Below are 24527 nucleotides of genomic sequence, written 5' to 3' on the forward strand. Positions count from 1 at the left end.
TCCTGTTTTTACTAAGAGAGACCTTGTTATCCATATTACTACGCAAGACATAAATAAGCTCCAACTCCCTCACCCTCAATGAGAGTAAGACCGAGGTCATCTTTTTTGGACCCCAACCAACAGTCTCCCCGGTTGATATTCTGGGCTCCCTCAATAAAAATATCCCCCCCTCTGTCATGAACCTTGGAGTGACCTTCAACAGCGCCTTTAAATTTGATAAGCAGGTTAGCACTGTAGTCAAGACCTGCTTTTTCAAAATACGACTATTGGCTAAGACCAAGTCGTTTTTATCTTTTAAAGACCTAGAAAGGGTTATTAACGCCTTTGTTACCTCAAGACTGGATTACTGCAATGCTCTGTATGTGGGTATGGACCAGGCCTCAATTAGACGCCTGCAGCTAGTTCAGAACGCAGCTGCACGTCTTCTTACTGGCCATAAAAAGCCTGACCATATCACCCCAATTCTGGCTTCATTGCACTGGCTTCCAGTTCGGTTCAGAATAGATTTTAAACTCCTTTTATTTGTTTTTAAAGCCCTAAATGGGCTGGCTCCTGCCTATATAGCCAAACTCCTCCATCGCTACACCCCAGGCAGAGCCTTAAGGTCGGCTGATCAGCTGCTGCTGATAGTGCCTAAGACCAGGCTTAAAACCAGAGGGCATCGAGCTTTCGCAGCGGCTGGCCCTAGGCTCTGGAATACTTTGCCCCTCCATGTGAGGTCGGCCCAGATCCTGGGGGTTTTTAAATCAACACTTAAAACTCACTTTTTCCCTTTGGCTTTTGTTTAATTATCTATTTATTTATTTATTTAGTTATTTATTTATTAATTTAGTTCTTTATTTTAATATTTATAACATAACATAGGATTTCATAAAGTATTTTTAAAATAGTTTATACATTATTCAAATATAGGAATAGTAGATAGGATTACTTAAAATATAGTACCTTATATTTCATATTTTTTCCCTTTAGACCCTTGCGGTTTATTCTTAAAAACCCTTACCCTTACCCACCCCCCATTTTCCCTCTGCTGGTCTATGGCCTTGTAGAGGGTAACGGTCCCTCTGCTGGTCTATGGCCTTGTAGAGGGTAACGGTCCCTCTGCTGGTCTATGGCCTTGTAGAGGGTAACGGTCCCTCTGCTGGTCTATGGCCTTGTAGAGGGTAACGGTCCCTCTGCTGGTCTATGGCCTTTGTAGAGGGTAACGGTCCCTCTGCTGGTCTATGGCCCTTGTAGAGGGTAACGGTCCCTCTGCTGGTCCTATGGCCTTGTAGATGGTAACGGTCCCCCTCTGCTGGTCTATGGCCTTGTAGAGGGTAACGGTCCCTCTGCTGGTCTATGGCCTTGTAGAGGGTAACGGTCCCTCTGCTGGTCTATGGCCTTGTAGATGGTAACGGTCCCCTCTGCTGGTCTATGGCCTTGTAGATGGTAACGGTCCCTCTGCTGGTCTATGGCCTTGTAGAGGGTAACGGTCCCTCTGCTGGTCTATGGCCTTGTAGAGGGTAACGGTCCCTCTGCTGGTCTATGGCTTGTTGATGGTAACGGTCCCTCTGCTGGTCTATGGCCTTGTAGAGGGTAACGGTCCCTCTGCTGGTCTATGGGCCTTGTAGAGGGTAACGGTCCCTCTGCTGGTCTATGGCCTTGTAGAGGGTAACGGTCCCTCTGCTGGTCTATGGCCTTGTAGATGGTAACGGTCCCTCTGCTGGTCTATGGCCTTGTAGAGGGTAACGGGGTACAGAGTCGCTTAGATAAGCGGGGGAGTGCATCTGACGAAGAGATAGGTTGTTGTGCTCCCTATCTCTGTTTCTTATCCTATATATAATAGAACTGCTCGGGTCTTGATAGATTGAGTGGGGAAGTTCATGAGATCTTTCTAGAGGGTTATCAAGAATAACTTTTATCCAATTACCTTTTCCCTCTCTATCTGTGTCTGTGTATTCTCTTGTTCCGATTAACCCAGCCAAATCTTTGTTCTTGTTTTGTATCTATATCTACTACGCCGGGATCCGGAGTCGAGGCTGATCCTCTTGCTGTAGTCCTGTGTCTTGGATCCTCTATCCTGAGTTCTGGATTAAGTCGTGGCCTTCGGGTCGTGGCTGAACCTGTCTCTGCGGTCCTGCCTTGGGTCTCGTCATGCTGCTTCCCTGATGGCTTCCACAGGATTGTAGCTGACATCCTCGTGGATTCATCTTCTTATTACAGACACATGCATTTCCTAACATTCGGTCTATATGCTGTAAAATGCATTATCTCTTCGATTTACACACGGCATCTATTGCACGTCTGTCCGTCCTGGGAGAGGGATCCCTCCTCTGTTGCTCTCCCTGAGGTTTCTCCCATTTTTTCCACTTAAAGGTGGGGTAGGTAAGTTTCAGAAACCGGCTCGAGTGCACTAAAATTTGAAAGTACACAGCCGAAAAGAATCCGCCCCTTCCTTCAGACTTCCTTACAGAGCACCTCCTCCAACACACATGAACGTGCAATGCACGCCCAATGACGGCACGCCCAATGAGGGCACAAGATACATTTGTGCGTGCACGAGATGGAAGGCTGACAGACAGGGCGGCAATCCAATCCGTTTAGCCGGCCCGGATTGGTCGTGCTTTTTACAGTACTACAGCTTCCACAGAGGACATTTTGTTATGGATTTTTTGTCAAAGCACTTAAGATATTCATTGCTATCGGAATATAACAAAAAGTGTATCTCAAGCCGGTTTCTGAAACTTACCTACCCCACCTTTAAACTGTGGGTTTTCTCTGGAAGTGTTTCCTTGTACGATGTGAGGGTCTAAGGACAGAGGGTCTAAGGATAGAGGGTCTAAGGATAGAGGGTGTCGTTTTTCTCATACTGATATTCTGAACAATCTGTGCTGTTGTATTTGCTGTAAAGTGTCTCTACTGTAGGCTATTTTTATTATATGTACAGCACTTTGGCTCGACCCAAAATCGTTTATAAATTTGCTATATAAATAAAACTTGATTCGATTTGATTTGAAGAACCCCTGTTCTGTAACTATAGCCTGGACCCAGCTACAAACTCATTTCATTTTACAATATGTAGCGAAAGTTTGCTGCAAGCTACAAGAAGCTACCGGTCATGTAAATTCATTTATGGAGAGCATTGCTCTTGGATTCAACCTTCATTTGTAAGATGGAGTGTGTGTGTGTGTGTGTGTGTGTGTGTGTGTGTGTGTGTGTTTTTATTGAGTTGCATAGCCTTTCTTTAATCATTGCCCCAAATAGGCTCCAGTGCAAATTCAACACAAGAGTTTTATAGATAAAGATGTATTTTGTTGGAGAAAACATTGTTCAAGATCCGGGGCGGCGCCAAGCGGTAGCTTGCAGTTGCTACAGCAACAGCAACAATTGGCCTAGCAACTGCTAAGCAACCCCAAGAAATGTATGTTTGTTTTTTATATATGTGAAATTCATAATTTGAAAAATGATTGATTCGAAAATGATATGCTATAGTACAAGTAGCCTAGTTCTGGGTGTTTCATTCAAGCTCGGCTCCGTGTGTGTGGCAAGAGCTCGCGAGTGAGTGAGTGAGTGAGCGAGCGAGAGAGAGAGAGAGAGAGAGAGAGCAAGATTGTTGTTACTGCGCTAACGGATATTAGAAGCTGTTTCTACAACTAAGTGAAAGGAAAGTCCTCTCCTGTCAGATAACGTCAGCTCAGTGAGCTAAAGGACTCTCTCAGTGTTTAGATAGTTCACTTTAGTCTAAGTTATCTCAGTGGGTCTCAAAACAGTTTGATCACCATTTATGTAAAAAAGTATTTCCGAGGCACACCTTCATATGATCATTATAGTTAGGCTATAAAACAATAAGAGCATACATGAAAAACAGGTATGAAATACTATATGACAGTAAAATAAGAATACAGTTTGAAAGGGGAGTGATTTGTGAAATATCCATACAGTTTACAGTTGTGTTTCATCTGGGTGTTGAGAGATGTATCCATAGATCTCTTCATGTTGCTCTCAAAGTGCACCAGATTGATGCTTTTAACTTCAATATTTTAACTTTAACTTCAGCCCTAGGAGGCAGGTCCGCCCCCCACTTATAAAAAATAGCACTGTATCCTTCCTATATGCCGTGAGCTGATTATCGAGCCTTCATTGTAACAGCCGCGGGTGTAGCCTACTGTATGTGCGTGTGGGGAGTGTTGCAGTTGAACATTTCACTGTAGCCCATATAGCTACCTTAATGGGAAACCCTACATGTTTGAGCAACCTCTATGAAGCGGCAAGCTACCCCACAGCACCCTCAACAGAAAATCTCTGGCGCCGCCCATGTTCAAGATATTTTTTATCAAGATAATTAATCAATTTATTTGAATGTAGTTATAACTAGCTATCATCTGATAGAGCAGATGGTAGTTCTTTTGACATGTTTCACTTCATCTATGTTCATTAGAACTCATTTGAATATCAGAGCATGTGTCAGTGGAAGCAGGTGAGAGATCAATACTGCAGTGATGACTAGTTGCTCATGCAAACACAGAGACACAAGTTCAAAAGAGCGTTACCGGAAAGCCTGCCCGTCCAGGGGGACCCTGAAAAAGGGGTGAGAGAAAGTTGGTACAAAAAGGAAAGAGTACATTTTACACATAAAGTCCTCATTACGATATATGCTGTACCGAACCAGGCCAGACCAAATCACTTGAAGTGGTAACCATCCACACAGACACAGGCGTTTTGTAAACAGGGGATTGTCTAAATAAAAAATACAATCTGGGTAAGCACAGCTTGAATAAATTATACCACCAGATAACCAGAAAACACAATGGAAACACACACACACATGCACACAGTGACCGCTGTAAATAAAGAAGAGTCTTTACGTGACAAGCCAAAAGCACATCATTGTTATAATGAAATTGGAGTTTCTGAAAATATTGAGCCTGGCTGGATGAACTCAGCTGTGAGTCGACAAAACAGTTTGGGTGTGGAGGAAAGTAAACACTTGATTTACAAAAACACCTGTGCACGTGTGGACGAGGCCGAATTTGAACATGTAAAAACATGCTTCTATACATTCTGGTCAACAAGCATTTCATAATTTAAAAACTTCACAAAACAAGCAGTTTTTAACACTAAAACACAAACTTCATTTCACCACAAAGACTCATGCAAAGATTGGTTTTGAAATAATGCATGCTAATAATTTGTATGTACTGCATAACAACCCCTATTCAAAACGGGCCTGACTCTTCCTGAGTACCTTGCTAGTAATGCGGATACAGCAAGTCTGTTGGCTTCCATTAAACACATTACAAAGAGACAGAATGGCTTTCAGTTAGGGCCGGGTTCTAGGAACAAGAAGGAGCTCATTGTGAAAAGTCAAGTGTGTGTTGTGTTCATTATTCTTCTGTGAGCAGCTCTTCAGTAAAGGACACAAAGGTAATTGGTTGGAAGTCAGAACAGGAACTCTTGATATTTTCCAAAAAGCTGCTGACGCTCTGCTGACGCTCTGCTGAGGAGAATGCTGGCATGTCATCAATATTCCTCCATGAGGAGTCCAATTAGAGTGTGTGTGTGTGTGCGTGTGCGTGTGTGTGTGTGCGTGCGTGTGTGTGTGTGTGTGTGTGTGTGTGTGTGTGTGTGTGTGTGTGTGTGTGTGTGTGTGTGTGTGTGTGTGTGCGTCAGCAAGAGAGGGGAGGTCATTCAGTCCTGAATGGTAGGTTAGTCAGACATCCAGCTCATGGATACTGGCGTTGATGTTCAAATACAAATGTTTATTTAGATATTGATAGAAAATCTCTTTCTTTGGGTTAGGGTTAGGGTTAGGGTTAGGGTTAGGGTTAGGGTTAGGGTTAGGACATGTGATTTCATTATTGAACATACTGTAGAATGCCAGCACTGCTAGTACTACTGTACTAGATGGCCTCATTGGAAGGTAATGATGCAGATCACACCGTAATGTCCTTAGCATTTTAACTGACAACTGGTGGAGCACACAGAATGTGTTTTGGGGAATTTTCCAATGACTTAAATGTCTGAAAAACAAACCGACACACAGTGGCTTTTAGAGGCTAGGAGTTGGACATTTAGTTATTTTGTGGACGCTTCTAAGGATTTTATAAATCTTGGTGCAGTGATAGTTAAATGGCTATACACTTTTGAAACGCCACTTTTTAAGGCTTCGAATGCACAAAAACAGGTCAGCGTAATATTCCTTTAATGATGTTCCGTTCTCCTCTGTTGTGTCATTGTTTCATAAGTTTAATGTCAATGTGTTGTTCATATACTGTAGAAAAAATAGTAGCTGTGTAAAGTGCTGTTCGCCATACAAATGCAGTACTTGCTATACAAAGACCTTTTTAGCGTGTAGGAAATCAATGTATTTTACAACAGAACTCGTATTGGGGACAGTACCACAGTGTGTTGCGGACCCCCAATTGTTTTATAATGTTAAAAAAGCCACACATTTCCCAATGAAGCTGTTCTCGTGCATGTGATAGAAATGTGCTTGCCCTGCTGCTTGGCATAGTATTTCCACTACCTCGGGCTGGCAGTGGGGGGGCAGCGCACCGAGGGGCACGTCCAGGTGCTGAGTGTGAACATGCTGCATGTAAGTGCCTGCCCATTAGCTACTGGGTCTCCTGGGGCCATCTGCAGGGGGCAAAGGTCTCCCAGTGCCGGAAGGAACCCTTCACTTGAATTACACAGTAACCCTCCAACATGTGGCTCCCATTTGGCAAAGTGCTGCTGAATGAATGGGAATGCTGGGAGTGGGGGGTATATTTGGCCAACGTATCTGGAGGGTCCCCGGGGTGCTCCCTGTTCAAGAAGTGAGTTGGGATGTAAAGAAGATAGGTTTGATTTCATCATTGTTATTGGTTTTATTTGACCCAGCATCTGCCGTTGGTGCTCCCATACAGCTGGAAACACGTGGACAGAGAGAGCATGAGCAGTTAGTGTCGCTGAAGAAGGCTCCTTCTCTTGGTTCTGTGGTTCTCTTTCCTTGGTTTGGTTAGCTAGATTGAACTAGTCAAATTATCTTGGTAGATCAAAAGGATTCCAAAAGGTAGCAGGAGATAATTTTGTTTTGAAATGTCCACATGGGTGAGTACTCCAAAGTTCACTGACAAGGCTGGTTAAAGTCAATCAGGCTTTAAAGTCTCATCAGCTCTGCTTCATCTGTTCAAACAGAAGCATATATTTGCTCATCAAAATGATTCGTTTCAATGTGATGCTGTAGCCATCAGATACGTTTTCTGAAGGAGAGTTTGATTTATGTAGATTTAGCTTATAGCTATCAACTCTGTTCACCTACTTTGAAATGACCGTACTCCCCAAAAGACATTCTGCTTTGATGCAGTCAGTGTTAAGAACAGAGGTCTTCAGCAGGCACCAGGGCATCAAAAAGAGTTGTGTTGTGCCATTTTGGGGGAATTTGAAAGTCTCAGGTCCTGTGGAGATGGAAGTGGAAAATCCGCCTCGCTGTCTGACCTCATGTACCTTAAGACTTCCTTTGCAGAAACTTTCCCTCAAATGTTCCAGGGAGGGATATTTGGCAGAAGTCATTTTCAAACTGACATTGATCCACAGAAGTCAAACTCATAGAGGCTAGATGTCTGGAAATGTTCGGCCAATCGAGGCGCAGGAGTCCGGAGCTTTCATTCTACCCAAAACCTTCATTTAAACTATTTACTATATCTGATGTGACCCACTGTCCTGTGTCTGCAGGGGTGCATGGGGCTGGGACTGATCCCAGGATTCATTGGGCCAGAGGTGGACAGTCTGTCCCACCACTGACCAACAGTGGTCCACAGTCACATTGACACCTTGCGAGTCCTTCATCTGGGGGAAACCCACCCAGAACATGTAGAGTTCAGAAACCCCTCTGAACTCCTCTGTCTGTCAGAGGACACATTCACACAGGAAATGACTAAACTGCAATGATTTGCAACAATCAGAACAGTTTGGACAATGTGTAGCCTATTGGAAACCATTCCATGTATTTCATTGATGTCAGAATATAATTATGTTTGTTAATTATAATAATATAAAATAGCACTGCACATTATCATTGCATCCAGACAAGACAATAGTATGTTTTGTTTATCCACCGTATACCATAGTGCAAACATAAGCAGTCACTTTACCACATGCAGGTCACACAGGGGCCGGGTACTTACTGGAGGTCCTGAAAGACAGAAGACAAGATACATATTAGAATGATACAACATACATTACATACAGACAGTGTGCACACATCAACGGCTTGGTTCATTAAACACGGTGAAATGAGCCAAAAGGAGCCGTGGGCCCCAGGCGGTCTTCAGCAGGTATCTGGTTGTTAATCCAGCCAACACCCTGAGCTAAAGCAACATTCAAATGCTTCAGAAATAATGCCAGTAGCCTCTATGCAGAGGAAAGTAAACATGTACACTTTCACAGTTTAAAAAACACTCTTACACATCAACAAGTACCGTTCAGAGTCAGGGCAATACTAACATGTTTTAGATACAAGATTCTCTCCCCACACAGATGGAGCCGATGCAACGCTTTCAAAAACACGTGAGATTCAATCATTGACATACGGCATACTGTTTCTGTGCAGACCTTTAGTGTCTTTTAAAGTCTAGATATTCCATTTTGTTTTCAATGAATACTGCTAAGATCAAGAGATGTCTCTGTTCGTCTGGACATCACGCTGAACACACACACACACACACACACACACACACACACACACACACACACACACACACACACACACACACACACACACACACAGACACACACACACACAGACACACACACACACACCACAACACACACACACACACACACACACAACACACACACAAACACATACACACACACACAGACACCGACACACACGACACACACAGACACCACACACAGCCACAGACACACACACACACACACACACGCACACACACACAACACACACACACACACAGACACACACACACACACACACCCACACACAGACACACACACACAGACACACACAGACACACACTCACACAGACACACACACAGACACACCACACACACACAACACACACTAGACACACACAACACACACTAGCCACACAACACACCCACACACAGAACACACACATACACACACACACACAGACACACACACACATGTACAACACCCCACCCACACACACACACACCACAGCACACACACACACCCAGACACACACACACACACACACACACACACACAGACACACACACACACACACACACCACACGACACACACACACCCACCACACAACACCACACACACACACACAGACGACAACACACACACACACACACACCCACACACAAACACACACACACACACACACAGACACACACACACACACACACACACATACACACACACACACACACAGACATACATACACACACACACACACATACCACACACACACCACACCACCACACACACACACACCCACACACCATACACACACAACATACACACACACACACACCACACCACACACACACACACACACACACACAACACACACACACACACACACACACACACACACACACACACACACACACACACACACACACACACACACAGGATTGAGGTATTACACTATATTGTCTTTGTGCTAATGTTGAGGTCACCTGTAGATGTAGAGCAGCAAAGTGATCATCAGGTATTTACAATTATTTGCATGAATATTGTAGTTTAGAAAAAAGGTACAAAAAGCTTAAATATGGTAAAAATCTGTGTTAAAAATAAATAAAAAGTTCCACGGAAAGTTATAGAGTAGTTTTATGACTATCCCCCCAAAAACAGTCAGCCCTGTAAAATAAAGCTTTTGTTAAGAAACAAACAAACAAACAAACAAACAAACAAACAAACAGCCATACGCTTCCCCTGACATTATCAATCAGTTAGTGCTGAAAGCAGACGGTGCGTCCTCCAGAGCGGGTTACTCACTCACAGCCAGGTGGGGACACATCACTAATGACAGTCTGTTGTGAGAAAGGTCAGAACAAGACCCTCTCCATGTTCTCAGCAGACCCACTCTCTGTTCTCAGCAGACCCTCTCCATGTTCTCAGCAGACCCTCTCTCTGTTCTCAGCAGACCCTCTCTCTGTTCTCAGCAGACCCTCTCTCTGTTCTCAGCAGACCCTCTCCATGTTCTCAGCAGACCCTCTCCATGTTCTCAGCAGACCCTCTCCATGTTCTCACCAGACCCTCTCTCTGTTCTCAGCAGACCCTCTCCATGTTCTCAGCAGACCCTCTCTCTGTTCTCAGCAGACCCTCTCTCTGTTCTCAGCAGACCCACTCTCTGTTCTCACCAGACCCTCTCTCTGTTCTCAGCAGACCCTCTCCATGTTCTCACCAGACCCTCTCTCTGTTCTCAGCAGACCCTCTCCATGTTCTCAGCAGACCCTCTCTCTGTTCTCAGCAGACCCTCTCTCTGTTCTCAGCAGACCCTCTCTCTGTTCTCAGCAGACCCACTCTCTGTTCTCAGCAGACCCTCTCTCTGTTCTCAGCAGACCCTCTCTCTGTTCTCAGCAGACCCTCTCTCTGTTCTCAGCAGACCCTCTCTCTGTTCTCAGCAGACCCTCTCTCTGTTCTCAGCAGACCCACTCTCTGTTCTCAGCAGACCCTCTCCATGTTCTCAGCAGACCCTCTCTCTGTTCTCAGCAGACCCTCTCTCTGTTCTCAGCAGACCCTCTCCATGTTCTCACCAGACCCTCTCTCTGTTCTCAGCAGACCCTCTCTCTGTTCTCAGCAGACCCTCTCTCTGTTCTCAGCAGACCCTCTCTCTGTTCTCAGCAGACCCTCTCTCTGTTCTCAGCAGACCCTCTCCATGTTCTCACCAGACCCTCTCTCTGTTCTCAGCAGACCCTCTCTCTGTTCTCAGCAGACCCTCTCTCTGTTCTCAGCAGACCCTCTCTCTGTTCTCAGCAGACCCTCTCTCTGTTCTCAGAAGACCCTCTCTCTGTTCTCAGCAGACCCTCTCCATGTTCTCAGCAGACCCTCTCTCTGTTCTCAGCAGACCCTCTCCATGTTCTCAGCAGACCCTCTCTCTGTTCTCAGCAGACCCTCTCTCTGTTCTCAGCAGACCCTCTCCATGTTCTCAGCAGACCCTCTCTCTGTTCTCAGCAGACCCTCTCTCTGTTCTCAGCAGACCCTCTCTCTGTTCTCACCAGACCCTCTCCATGTTCTCACCAGACCCTCTCTCTGTTCTCAGCAGACCCTCTCTCTGTTCTCACCAGACCCTCTCCATGTTCTCAGCAGACCCTCTCTCTGTTCTCAGCAGACCCTCTCTCTGTTCTCAGCAGACCCTCTCCATGTTCTCAGCAGACCCTCTCCATGTTCTCAGCAGACCCTCTCTCTGTTCTCACCAGACCCTCTCCATGTTCTCACCAGACCCTCTCTCTGTTCTCAGCAGACCCTCTCCATGTTCTCACCAGACCCTCTCCATGTTCTCACCAGACCCTCTCCATGTTCTCAGCAGACCCTCTCCATGTTCTCAGCAGACCCTCTCCATGTTCTCAGCAGACCCTCTCTCTGTTCTCAGCAGACCCTCTCTCTGTTCTCACCAGACCCTCTCCATGTTCTCAGCAGACCCTCTCCATGTTCTCACCAGACCCTCTCCATGTTCTCACCAGACCCTCTCCATGTTCTCAGCAGACCCTCTCTCTGTTCTCAGCAGATCCTCTCTCTGTTCTCAGCAGACCCTCTCTCTGTTCTCAGCAGACCCTCTCTCTGTTCTCAGCAGACCCTCTCTCTGTTCTCAGCAGATCCTCTCTCTGTTCTCAGCAGACCCTCTCTCTGTTCTCAGCAGACCCTCTCTCTGTTCTCAGAAGACCCTCCTCACATCCTGCTCTCAACTCCTGCTGTTCTCTTTGTACTCTCATAACATGGAAAGCAGGTGGAAAAAGGGAAAGAGGCAGTCAAGGTGAGGGAGGGATTTATAGACAACTTGATGGGGATTAGAGTGAAGTCGGGTTCAGAGTTTCAGGATTGGATAACAGTCAAATAATTGGTCATAAGTTGAACTTCAATGTCCTCAAACCGAGGGAAAGACATCTATAAGAAAGGCTCAGCATGAACTACTCAATAAAGTGAGTGCAGAGCGTGTGGTCACCCCTGCAGCCCACACCAGTTGTCCTCCCCTCCCCTCAGGGGAAGCTAAGACCTTCTCTCAATGCAACATTGGAGAAAGCCAGATTCCTGTTGCATTCTGGGCCTGCCATCACATACTGTGCAGATCCAAAGGCATTCTGGGGGCCTGGGGGAAGGCCGTTCAAATATAGAGTCTGAAGTGGCGCCTGGGGGGGGCGGGGGCGGGGGGGCGGAGGAGAACAGCTTTACATGCAACAAGCAGTGGGCACAACATGAAACAGACTAATAAACACACACACATACACATACACGCACACACACACACACAGACACACATACACATGTACACACACACACACACACACACACACACACACACACACACACACACACACACACACACACACACGTAGGGATTTGCTAGACTGCATTAATGCCAGTAGCCCTCTCTCTTCATGCTGTCTAACACCTGTTGTCTCTTATGTAACAGCACTAGTTCCTAGTTCCATGTGTCCGGATATGGAGATCTTATGTTGCATGCCAACATGCAAAGTCATAGACGAACCCTCTCTCCTGCTCCTATGGAGTCGGTCATCTACTCAACACTGATATTGAATGTTTTTAAAGCAATTATGCTATAGCATTTCTACATGATGCCGTTATTATAACATGATAAGCCTTACCAGGCTCGGACCCCCACTGACACTCAGCCACTCTGTATGGATTATATTAATGCACACTATGCAAACTATATCTTGTTTTTAATTGAAGTATTGCCAGTTCTGCACAACCCTCCAAATATGTTGCACATTTGTACGCAAGTTACCTCTCATCCACTTTGCATAACAATACTGCACATCATTTATTTTTGTTTTACTACTCTAGTACTCAAGTACTTTGCAATAGTATACTGGACGTCGTTTTTTGGTAAATCCAGATTTTATGTAAATAATTGTCTATATCTTAACGTAGAATAGTTGTTTTAAAAAATAAAAATGATAATTGTTTTTATTTTAATTTGTTGTTGTTTTTCTCACTTGTTATCTTCTTTAACTGTGTTTATGTATGCCATGTACACAGAGGCACATTCCTTGTAAACCTGTTTCTGATTCTGATTATATAGAGGCAACAAGAGTAGGCCGAGCTACAAGACCCGAGGTTCTACAATATGTTCACCTCTGCATCTGCATGAAAACACAACCTTTAAATCAATCATAATAATGGCCCCTTAATATTTACCTTCCTTTCCCTCTTATGTTACAACATGTCAAGTGGTGTGGTGTGCTGGCTGCCATCTCAACACTATCTCTGTTCCAGCATATGGATCCAGGAATAACCCGTGGAATTTCAGTTCTGAAAATATCCAGATCCAGAAACCGGGCACAGCCTTGTTGACCCGTGCTCTCTCAGATTCCCCGGCTTCTCCAGTGTCCTCCAAAACACACTGCAGCAGCCGCTTGTTTTGGGTGCGAGGCTTTCATTTGGCGAGCACCGGAGAGAGATATGAGTAATAACTGTATCCAATGTAAGATAGGAAATCAGACAAAACACAACAAAGCCAGTTTTAGTCCTGGAAGATAAACGTGTGCGTGTCATCGTTCACCCTGTGAAGGGTTGAGTGTTCATGCTAATGCAGGCAGACATGAGACTTGGGAAAAGCTAACTGCTTCCCCATACTGACACTCAGTTTCTCTGATCTAATACATACATGAGTTCTGTGTTCAGAGTAACAAAGCTACTAACCAAGGCTTTCATAGACAACTCTGACAAATTGACAGCGAATACAGAAACATATTATGTTAATTATATAAAGATTTATATTTGAAGCCAAGTTTAAGTTGAATTGTGAAATGATCCATGTGGCAAAGTATGAATTGTGCCTTTTGCACTGCAATGGTGCGTGAAGCGTTCTCGCATTAGCCAATCAGTGGTCAGGATCTCAGCCTGCCGTCTCTGACATTGAATCAGTAAAGCAAAACATCAGCCGTTAGCTGTTAGCACAAAGGGGTCACAGCCTGTTGTGAGTGTGGATGGGGCAGCTACATGTTAGCTTAGCCTGATGGATCTGATCGCCTTTTAGAAGCACACATTTTTAAAGAGTTTTGTCTGTCTTGTAAACACACTAGTCAAAGCATTCATTCCTGGTTCTTACTAACCGGTATCAGTATGTTGTTAGTTCGGTATCATTTTGAAACGTGTATTACAATTAAATCACTGTAAAATATGTATATGTTGTTGTAGTATGTATATACAATAGTATCTACATGGAGATAAGCCCCACCCCTGGCCTCGCGTCTTGTTTGAATGATGCGAGTAAACACAGCTGACCGCCGCGGTGAAACTCGAGCGTTTAGCGTCCGGTGTGAACGCAGCAGAGTGAGCTCCATCACCTGAGGCTAGTGTTCCAAATTGACAAAACTGAAACATTGATATTAATTAAATATATTATGTCAACAGATTTCACATAACTGTATTAGGTTAGTTAAAATAAATAATATTACATAAATCTGAAACATTGAAGTCAACATTTCAGTTTGTTCAGTGCAGCACAACAGGTTGGAATACCAAGTTCTATTTGTATTCTCTTTTTGAAGTCATTGTTAGCAATAGCAGTAAATGACCACAGCTTTCACAATGTTTATGAAAGGACTAGCTACATGTCTCCTGACTTTGAGAGCCTCAAATCCAACATTCAATTTGAAATCCGAAAGTCAGATATTCTCAACTGCCAGTACAAACGGAAATGCAACCCTGCCGTAACTTGGATACATTGCTATTTTCTATTGTAAATCTGATGGCTTGGACTCATTTTTTAAAATGTTTATTTATTGAACATGTCAGAAACAAAAACATACAACAATAATATATACTGTATATATATATATTCTCTTTTCTACTTTTTTCTCACTCAAATGAATAATTATAACAAAGTACAACAAAAAAAATAAATAAAAAACAATAACAAAAAACAAACAATAGCTCATTGGATGAATTGTGCAGATGGTGTGAGGTCAGTTTGGGATGATAGTCCATGCTCTGTACAAACTCAATCCAGCCTAAAGTCAAAGGTTTTATTAAGAAATGGTGAGAGGATAGGCCTGTTTGCTTTGTCATCAGAGCATGTCCAATCACAGCCACGCATTCATCACTTTACTCTTTAAAAAAATAGTTCAAAATGACAGGTGTCTTTTATAGGAAAAAACATATTATGCTATGTTAATTCACTTTCACACTTGAAGGGTTTCCAGCGCCGAACTGCCTGCCTGGAGAAACACATGAAACTACTTTATTCAGTGTTTTTACCTTTAATCACCGGGTCCGTTTGCTTTGGTGGTTTGCTTGTGATTGGTGGTTTGCTTGTGATTGGTGGTTTGCTTGTGATCGGTGGTTTGCTGTGCATGCAGAGCCTGCATGTCACTCACTCAAGAACCCCTGACATGAGAGCCGTGCAAGTTTTCCTTTTCTAGCAAGCAGCAAAATAATTGTAACATGACGTGTTTGAGTTAATTTGCCTACTTAATATCGCAAGTCCTAAACAAAAAATGGAAAGACATTTTTTTTTTAAATGGAATATCGCGATTATCGTCACGACACGATATATCGTGCAGCCCTAGTTCAGAGTGCCCCACAACAATACCTCCATTGAGACAAACTAACAGTTCATCAAAGAGCATTTCCCTGTTCCTTCCCAGCCTGTCCAGTGAAAAGCAGAAATGTCAGAGCAGCAGAGTGAGGACGAAGGCTCCCATTCTCCATCCTCATCCTCTGCATACTGCATATTCAACACAGCTCAGACAGTCAAACATGAAGTCATACTTTAAAGGCTGCCTGTGAGTTATTTGACTATACCTGATGTATTGCAAGGAAAAAGATGTCAGAAAAAGGTTGCATTCCAACATGAAAGCAGTATTTTTTTAATACTGTTCAAGAGCCACTTGTAAGCTCTGGGAACGATCTTGTCTCTGCAGTCAGACAGAGGGCACTCATTCAGAAACATTTCCTTAACTTTGCAGTTTGCTGCGCAGCCAAAGGGTGTCATACAGGGAATACGTTAGGGTCCATAGGTGTGTGGGATATGACACCCTCAGAGCCCAGGCTGTGGGGCCAATATGTTTCAGGGTTGGGAACAACACACCGTTTGCACTGATGAAATCTCCATGTGCAGACCGTCAAAGAGCTGTTGTGCAGGATATTTGATGCATTCAATCATTTAGGGGCCAAAGAACCTGCCCAGTGTTATTCAAACACAATCTCATTTCATTAAACCCTGCCCAGCTGTTTCATGTCATTTCTGTCAATCCAAGAATGGAACAAATTAATGAGTGCAGTTTTTTTTTTTGGTATCAAATTCTTTTATAGGGCGAGTGGAACATGTTCTAACAGGCCTACTATACTACAACATCAACACTAAACCAGGGATTGAATAAATACAGTGTTTCTCTACAGACAAGTTATTATGAACCTGGTTCAATGGCTATTCTCTGAAAATATCCAATCCAGTCTGGACAGAAGACAGGCTTCTTCATTCAATTCATGGCAGAGTGGGGGTGCAGTAGGGTGTATCAATTGTACTTCAGTTTTGACTCACACATTTTCTTCTCTCAAATTACGGCCAATACTTAAAGTAGAATTATGACTTTATTAACATATGATTATTTTGACACAATGTTCACATGTTTCCCTTGTCAGTGAACAGTTTGTGCCGATCCCAAGATGTGAATAAAGACTTCAGAGAACTACAACATTAGTGACAAATGCTACATCAGCTATCTCATTATTATTAATAGCATGAAGTCGGATTGGACTTGCTAATGTCAAAATTCTTACTTTAAATTAAAAAAAGACTGGATAACGGGAGATACTGTGGGATTTAGAGAACTCACTGCTCCATGGTTTCACTTTCTCCCCCTCCATAACCATGAAGCATTAGCACAGCAGCCACCATGCAGATCTGTAATGTTTATATATATATATGTTTCTGCGCCTAGAAGTATTTCCGCTACAGTATTTTGGTCTTTGGTTTTGAATGTTTTTTTTATTTGACTATGTTTATACTTTATTCCACCTTTAAAATATTGTAATCAATCAATCAATGTTTATTTATAGCCCAATATCACAGATGTTACATTTGTCTCAGTGGACTTCACAGTGTGTACAGAATATCATGACAATACGACACCCTCTGTCCTTAGACCCTCTGTCCTTAGACCCTCACATCGTACAAGGAAAAACTTCCAGAGAAAACCCACAGTTTAAAGGGGAACATGGGAGAAACCTCAGGGAGAGCAACAGAGGAGGGATCCCTCTCCCAGGACGGACAGACGTGCAATAGATGCCGTGTGTAAATTGAAAAGATAATACATTTACAGCATAGGTAGTCCAAATGTTTGGAAATGCATGTGTCTATAATAGGAAGATGAATCCACGAGAATGTCAACAATCCTGTGGGAGCCATCAGGGAAGTAGTATGGTGAGAGTCAGGCAGGGCCTGAACAGATAGCTGCTGTAACAGAAGCATTTCCACATTTGAGATGGAGTATCTAACTGAATGTTCTTTAAATGCGTCCTCTTTTGTTTCTTGTTGTAATGCAACACCCCAGAGCTCGGGAAGCGACAGGTCTATTATTAGGAGATGAGTGTTAGCACCTCAGGGTTAGGGTTACACTTCCCTCACTCGCTAATTCAGCCAAGCATACAAATGCCCGTCAGCCTTTCCGGTGGAGCTTCTAATGAGCCTGCAGCTTCCTTTCAGTGACTGAATGGTGGGGTTACACTGGAGGTTCATTCAACGTTTGCTTTACTGCCCCCCCCCCCCATTCAGGCTGAGAATAAACTAAATAAAATGAGCAGAGATACTCAGATATTTGACTTAAGTGCAAGTTGAATACTACAGTGTTAAAATACTATGTTAAAAGGAAAAGTCCTGAATTAAATGCTGACTCAAGAAAAGGTAATCAAAAATACTTAAAGTACCAAAAGTAAAAGTACTTATTGTGAGTAATGTGACATTTTAGAATCGTATGTGATACATTCATTGTTTGTGTTGTTTGGTGCATGAATGTGTTAATGTAACAGCTGGTAATGGCGAAGCTGATTTACATTTGATTTATATACTGCTGCTCGATATCTTAACCCATAATAATATATCATAATTGATTTATTAGTTTATTTACATTTTTGATTTAGCTCATCTGAATCTGTAAAGTAGTGACTAATTGTTTCAAATAAATGAAGTGGAGTATAATATTGGCTTCCGAATCCTAGTGGAGTATGAAGTAGCATAAAATAAAAATACTCAAGTAAAGTACAATACCCTAAAAGTAAAAAAACAAACACATTTTCTTCCCTACATTACACCACTATGATAATATAATAATAAGGGATTCTGATGGATCAGTCAGACTAACAATGAAGACATGCTGAAGAGAATGAGACCTCTCCTTGAAATAGTGAGGATGACTTTGGGAAGTTCACACATCGGATAAAAAGGAAGATTGAAAGAATGTCACTGACACAGGCAGCGGAAAAAGGCTCCTTCTCATCGCCTTTGGCTGTGAAGCGCTCACCTCCCACACTGTAACCCAAGAGGGGCCCTTTGCTGTTAAATAACCTCCTTAAGTCCTTGGGCCCCTGTCATAAAAAGTAATATGTTATCATTCAGCTCGTGCTTCCTTTGCTTATTGTCACCAGCTAAAGGAAGAGGGAGACGGAGGAGTGTGGAAACAGAGAGACAGCAGCAGCAATGCATCTGCTCTGCCCTTTGAAAGAGTGTTTCTAATGCATCCTGTGGCTTTTGGAGCCGTTCCCCAGAAGCTGTGGGTGTGGCGGGTGGAGGTCTGAGGAGGGAAGTGAAAAGCTCTCTGGGTGGAGGGGCTTTAAGGGGCTGAAGCTGAGGGAGAGGGAGACGACTGGAGGACAGGCCTTTGATTCACATTATATCATAATAATAATAATACATGTTATTTATATAGCGCTTTTCCTGGTGCTCAAAGCGTTTGACAAGCAAGTAAAGAAGAAAAATAACAACAAAAGTAAAAAGTGCTAAGCCAGGTGGAATAGGGGCGAGGGGGGAGAGGATTAGGAGTTGAAGCCAGAAGTGAAGAGGTGAGTTTTGAGGGATTGTTTGAATGATGTGAGAGCGTTGGCAGATCGCAGCAAAGTCCTCTTGCCCCTTATGACTTAAATCATATCCACAATGTTGGATAATGTGAAATGACCTGGGTCCAAAACGACTTTCCATTCATATTTTCTTAAAGACATGATATCATTATTCTCAATCATGTCTTGAAGGCTGTTTCTAATAATAGCCTGAGTTCACTGCACTTCTGATGCCTGCAGTATCCAGGCGCCACTCTTTTCCTCTGCCTCACATTAACAGGAGACTGCGGCCGTCATGGGGGGGAAACCCCACCTCTGCCTGACCCCCGCACATCACTTATCCCAGACAAATGGAGACCTAGCAAAGGTTAAAATAACACATTGGCCAAGGTAAACCCATGGAGGCTTTTGGTATGGGTTAACACAACAGTCAGAGCATTGTGCAGGTTGTACAGTTGCCCTTCCTTCATAAATTCACGACCATATATTCATTAAGAGAGTCTTCTGAGACTTTAAATAGAGTTTCAGGTTCCAGAAGTCATGCATACATTACTTTATTAACACATTCATATCAAATGGTAGAGATGGGATTTACAGTCATATTATTTTGTTCTTAATTCATAACAAGCCCTTAATAGTTATTCTTTATTTAACTGAGCTCTTATATTGTTGTTTGGCTATAGTTTATCGTTGTTGAACGTGTTTCCCTTTTGACTTTTAGACTCGTCCCTCTGTGCAAGAGAGCATGTGTTGTGACGTTAACATCAAAGCTGCAGGTACCAGCAGCCTGCCATTCATTTTCTGCAGTGTCACAGAAGGACGTGGGCCAGTAAAAACATACAAATAATAAGTGCATTTCTTATATTCTCGCAACTACTCAAGTGAGTACATCTGCAGTCTAATCTCATTTAAGTGTGTCCATATTGTAAGACAACAATATCAGCAGATTGTGGAAATTAGGAAACACGCCACAACAGTTAGCTCAAATGCAATTAAAATAGTTCAAGTTTGTACTAAAAGAAAAATGTAAAATCCACTATTATCTTCACATTCATACCTACATTGAATACATTCAAAAGAAGAACATTGGAACCTGACAGGTGCATGCTGGTCAGACTCAGAGGTGTTAGTGTCATGTCAATCTGATGAGATGAGAAGGGAGCAGGATCTTGTTTATTGACCTTACATTATGGATTTAATACCACTAATTTAGAGTTACTCTGAGCTGTAATTTATACGAGCGAACTATTTTTCATTTGTGAGTTAATTCATCAGTATTATTCATCGTGGGGCCGCTGGCATTTGTCATGTTTTTCCGAAAAATGTAATCAAAGCATGAATTTTACATGTGAATTTTAGTCGCTTTCCTCACACCCTGCGGTCTTAAATCCACCAGAACACACTGGGTTGGTCTCCTCAGGTCCCCGATGTGTGCTCTGGTCTGTCATCTCACTGTGGAGAGTGAGGCCAGCACTGTAGGCCAGCTCCGTCACATCACTAATGGGAAATATGTCGCTGAAATGGCCCTGAGGCCCTGCAGGGCTGGAACCTCAGGACCCCATGTGACTTCATAAGTCAGTCTTCTGCCAACGTTAAGAATGAGGTGCAGTGAGGATTTAAAGAGGTGATTCATTCTTAAATTGAGTTACCAGGTAGGAGAAATGGTAGCAGAGACACTATGCTATGCGAGCTATTAAAACAGAAGCTCACAGACAGAGAGAGATTGCTGGAATAAATGGAGGAAGTGAATGCTTTTACCATGTGTGCTGAAGGGGTTTCACGCTCCACACTACTCTCAGTGTTAAAACCAAGGGTCTCACTCTAATAGCCCTCCCCTGTTAGACTAATAACAAAAGCAGAACCACCAACATAAACATCACAGGTCCTCAGGACGGGTCTGGCTCCAATCAGAGAGGGCTGACCCAAACTGGGGAGAAGGAAGTGAAAGAAAAATACGGGGGAAAATACAATCCCAGATTATAAAGCATTTTAAGATTGCATGATGTGTGGAAAAGATTAGATCTGGGCCTGAGTTTCTAAACCAGCACCTCCCCAAGACTTCCTTTAGCCTTTAATGATATTTGGCAACCAATGTACAGCGGCGTCCTTGAAGTGTTTCTGACGCTCCACAAAGCTGAAAGATGAGCTGGAGATTCACTCTGACTCCCCCTCTTACAGTCTGATGGTGGGACCACAGCAAAGCTCGGGTTTCAGCCCTCACCACCCTCTGACTCCTTCCAACACCTCACAATGAGCAGCTTTCTGAAGGCCAATGTGCTGCCAATATATCTGGACGTAAGCCAGAATACTGTTTGCATTCCCTGTGTTTCAGAAAATGCACTCCTTTCCGGTAGAAAAACAAACTCAAAAAATAAGAATTTGGACTGTGATTTATGTCAAAGCTCTGAAATGAAACATGTATAGAGTTTTTGAAGTCAAAAGTATTTAGATCCGAGCTGCTTATAAATAATAATGATTGTTAAAATGAGCTGATCACAACAAACCAGACTTTAGGACTACATCAATACTCAACCACTGTTAAAGTCTCCACTAGAGGGGGCCTGTTTTTCTCCATGACCACATCACATCACATTCACATCTGATATTCATTCTCCTTGAGGACTGCTTTGGGTTGCTGCCCATGTCTAATGTTGTTAAGGACACAATTAGCACTTTTCTTTTTCAGAAAAGTTGAAATATAACATGATGGACATATTGACTGACATAAAACATGTAGTAAGAATTTAAACACTTATTTGTTAACTTGAGTATCGACTCATATCAGGTCTTACTGCCTTGTTAGTTTGGTTGAACCCTCCCATGCAGTTCTCCACTCAAGTTTGAGTTAGTCAAGAACCTCCAGCTCTCCATAGAGTAACAGCCTCATCAACATACACAAGTGTGCTGTTTGTCATTAGCCGGTACACTTGAATGTCACATGGCCAGGCTCAGAATGGGAGCTGTCATAAGACACATTAGTCAGCTGGACTCCAAACCATGTGTGCTTTTGGGTTTCAGGCTGTTGGACTCACATTAAGGTTTCCTGTGTGTATGGAGCACAGATGAAGGAAGATGGGCAAATGAAATAACCCCAGATATACTCATCATTATCCAAGCCTATATTATATGTCCAAATGAAGTGTACTGCATATTTACGTCTTTACTTAGCATAACTTGGCTTAAATACCAGCGAGCATGTAGTCAATTAGGATCTGACGGACACAGGGAGGCATTCTAATTCCTGTGGTAAACCTCAGGTCAATGCTCAGTGGATTGTCTCACTCTGCTTCCCAAACAGCCTCTCAAAATAAACAGTAAAGGCTGATGAGGGATGGCATGTCCACTGCAAAGACAAACAAAATGAAAGGCTCAATCACACGATGGGATCAGGTTTCATACGGAGCAGCCCATAATGAGAAAAACAGGCCTGGCCACAAAAACGTCAGTTTTCCTCCAGCTTGGCAGAGTTATGACTGACAGGCCTTTCTCGCATTCCTCCACCTCACCACCAGCGACCCCTGCTGCACTTCCTGGTTTTCTACCCCTCTACCATCCAGAAAAGAGTCAATGTGATCACAAATAAAGCAACATATTCATGTGGACCACACATGTGAGGCTTGTAAAGGTGCAGTGTTGACATGTGACACCCCATGCAGGAATGTTTTCACACAGACAAATAGTGCATGCACAGTGGATGCTCGATGCAGATTGGACCATGTATATGCTGTCATGTGATGGTAAAGTGGACATTAAAAAATAACAAGATTACCTGAGGAAAAGTGACCAAAACCTTAGAAAACATCCTCTGGGAATGAATGTCCACAGATATGTAATGGTAATCTCACCAAGGGGTTATTATCACAGACCCACGGAAGGTATTATTCACTATTTGCACAATTCCTACCCTTCTCATTGTATGAATCCGTAGAGTTGAAAGAGAGGAACCAAGTGAATAACTTGCAAGAGCGCGTCAGATGAGCTGACTATGGATATCTGGTAATCTATTTAATTGTTGTTGTACATCTTTAAGAAAGACACTTCTAAAGATCTTAATTAGTTATGATACTTAATTTCGGCAGATGAGTTTGCGTCTGTCATTGGCTGGAAAATATCAAACCCCCTACCCCACTGAAGGTAAGAGTGGAGGCAATATCAGACACAAGGTAGGAACCGAGTGGAATGATTTTACAATTTACAATGCATTGACAGTGCAGTAGGTATCTGTTCCATCAGAGTCACACATATCAACTCCCACAGGGGTCGCTCACCCTTACATTTTAATTGGAAAAAGTGAATGAATAAAGAATAAATAATGTAATCTTAATTGCAACAATGAGTCAACATTTGTAGGGGAATACTGTAAAGCTAAAACATGTAGGTGCTGTCTAGTGTCAGTAATGGAGAAAACATATTCAAAAAGGTTAACAATATCAAATACCACACACACACACACACACACACACACACACACACACACACACACACACACACACACACACACACACACATATACACACACACACACACACACACACACACACACACACACACACACACACACCATGTATACATCATCACTTCAGGGGACATTACATTGACTTACATGCATTTCCTGGAGACTTATCCTAACCTTAACCATAACCAACACATGCCTAACCCTAACCCTTACCCTTAACCTTACCCCAACCCTAACCCTAACCAAGTCTTCACCCTAAAATTAATGATTCCCCTTATGGGGACCTCCAATTTGTCCCCATAAGGGAGGCGAGTCCCCACACGTGACTGTGTAAACAGATGTAGGTCCCCACAAGTATAGTAATGCTAGGCCATACACACACACACACACACACACACACACACACACACACACACACACACACACACACACACACACACACACACACACACACACACACACACACACACACACACACACACACACACACACACACACACACACACACACACACACACACACACACTCTCCAGTTATAATGATGTCAGGTCTTGGTGGCTGTGATGTGAGGCCTCAGATGCGAGATCTGTTCTTCCTGCACAGACTTTAATGAGTGTGGGGCCCCAGGACCTGGCACTGGAACACCAAGAGGGACTGGGGGGGGGACTTTTCATCTATAAAGAGACGTATACTGCTTGACACATTCGTGTCATTCACTCAGGGTTGTTTTGATTACATTTTTAACAGTTAGAGCTGTGGAAATGCAGCCTGATGCTGCTGAAGGCCGAGAGCTGTGGTTGCACTGGATACTGTCTGTGTGAATGTGAAGAACACTGCACGAAGATAGCAGCAGAAAGCAGCATGGTGCA

The 24527-nt window shown here is 43.3% G+C and overlaps 1 protein-coding gene across 24 annotated transcripts in view; it reads right to left on the bottom strand.

Moving 5' to 3' along the window:
- col13a1 (collagen, type XIII, alpha 1) overlaps window positions 1-24527 on the bottom strand; it is a 150321-nt gene that overhangs the window by 79174 nt on the left and 46620 nt on the right. For 20 of the 24 annotated variants that reach the window (XM_034198643.1, XM_034198720.1, XM_034198637.1 and 17 more), the window contains exons 3-4: window positions 8145-8152; window positions 4530-4556 (exon numbers count right to left, since the gene is read on the bottom strand). In XM_034198643.1, the coding sequence (XP_034054534.1) occupies window positions 4530-4556; window positions 8145-8152 (35 nt within the window). The remainder of the gene's footprint in view (window positions 1-4529; window positions 4557-8144; window positions 8153-24527) is intronic. The other 4 variants (XM_034198614.1, XM_034198647.1, XM_034198689.1 and 1 more) reach the window with 1 other exon arrangement.

The sequence above is a fragment of the Gymnodraco acuticeps genome, unplaced genomic scaffold, assembly GCF_902827175.1.
Source record: "Gymnodraco acuticeps unplaced genomic scaffold, fGymAcu1.1, whole genome shotgun sequence".
In the NCBI taxonomy this organism is placed as follows: domain Eukaryota; kingdom Metazoa; phylum Chordata; class Actinopteri; order Perciformes; family Bathydraconidae; genus Gymnodraco; species Gymnodraco acuticeps.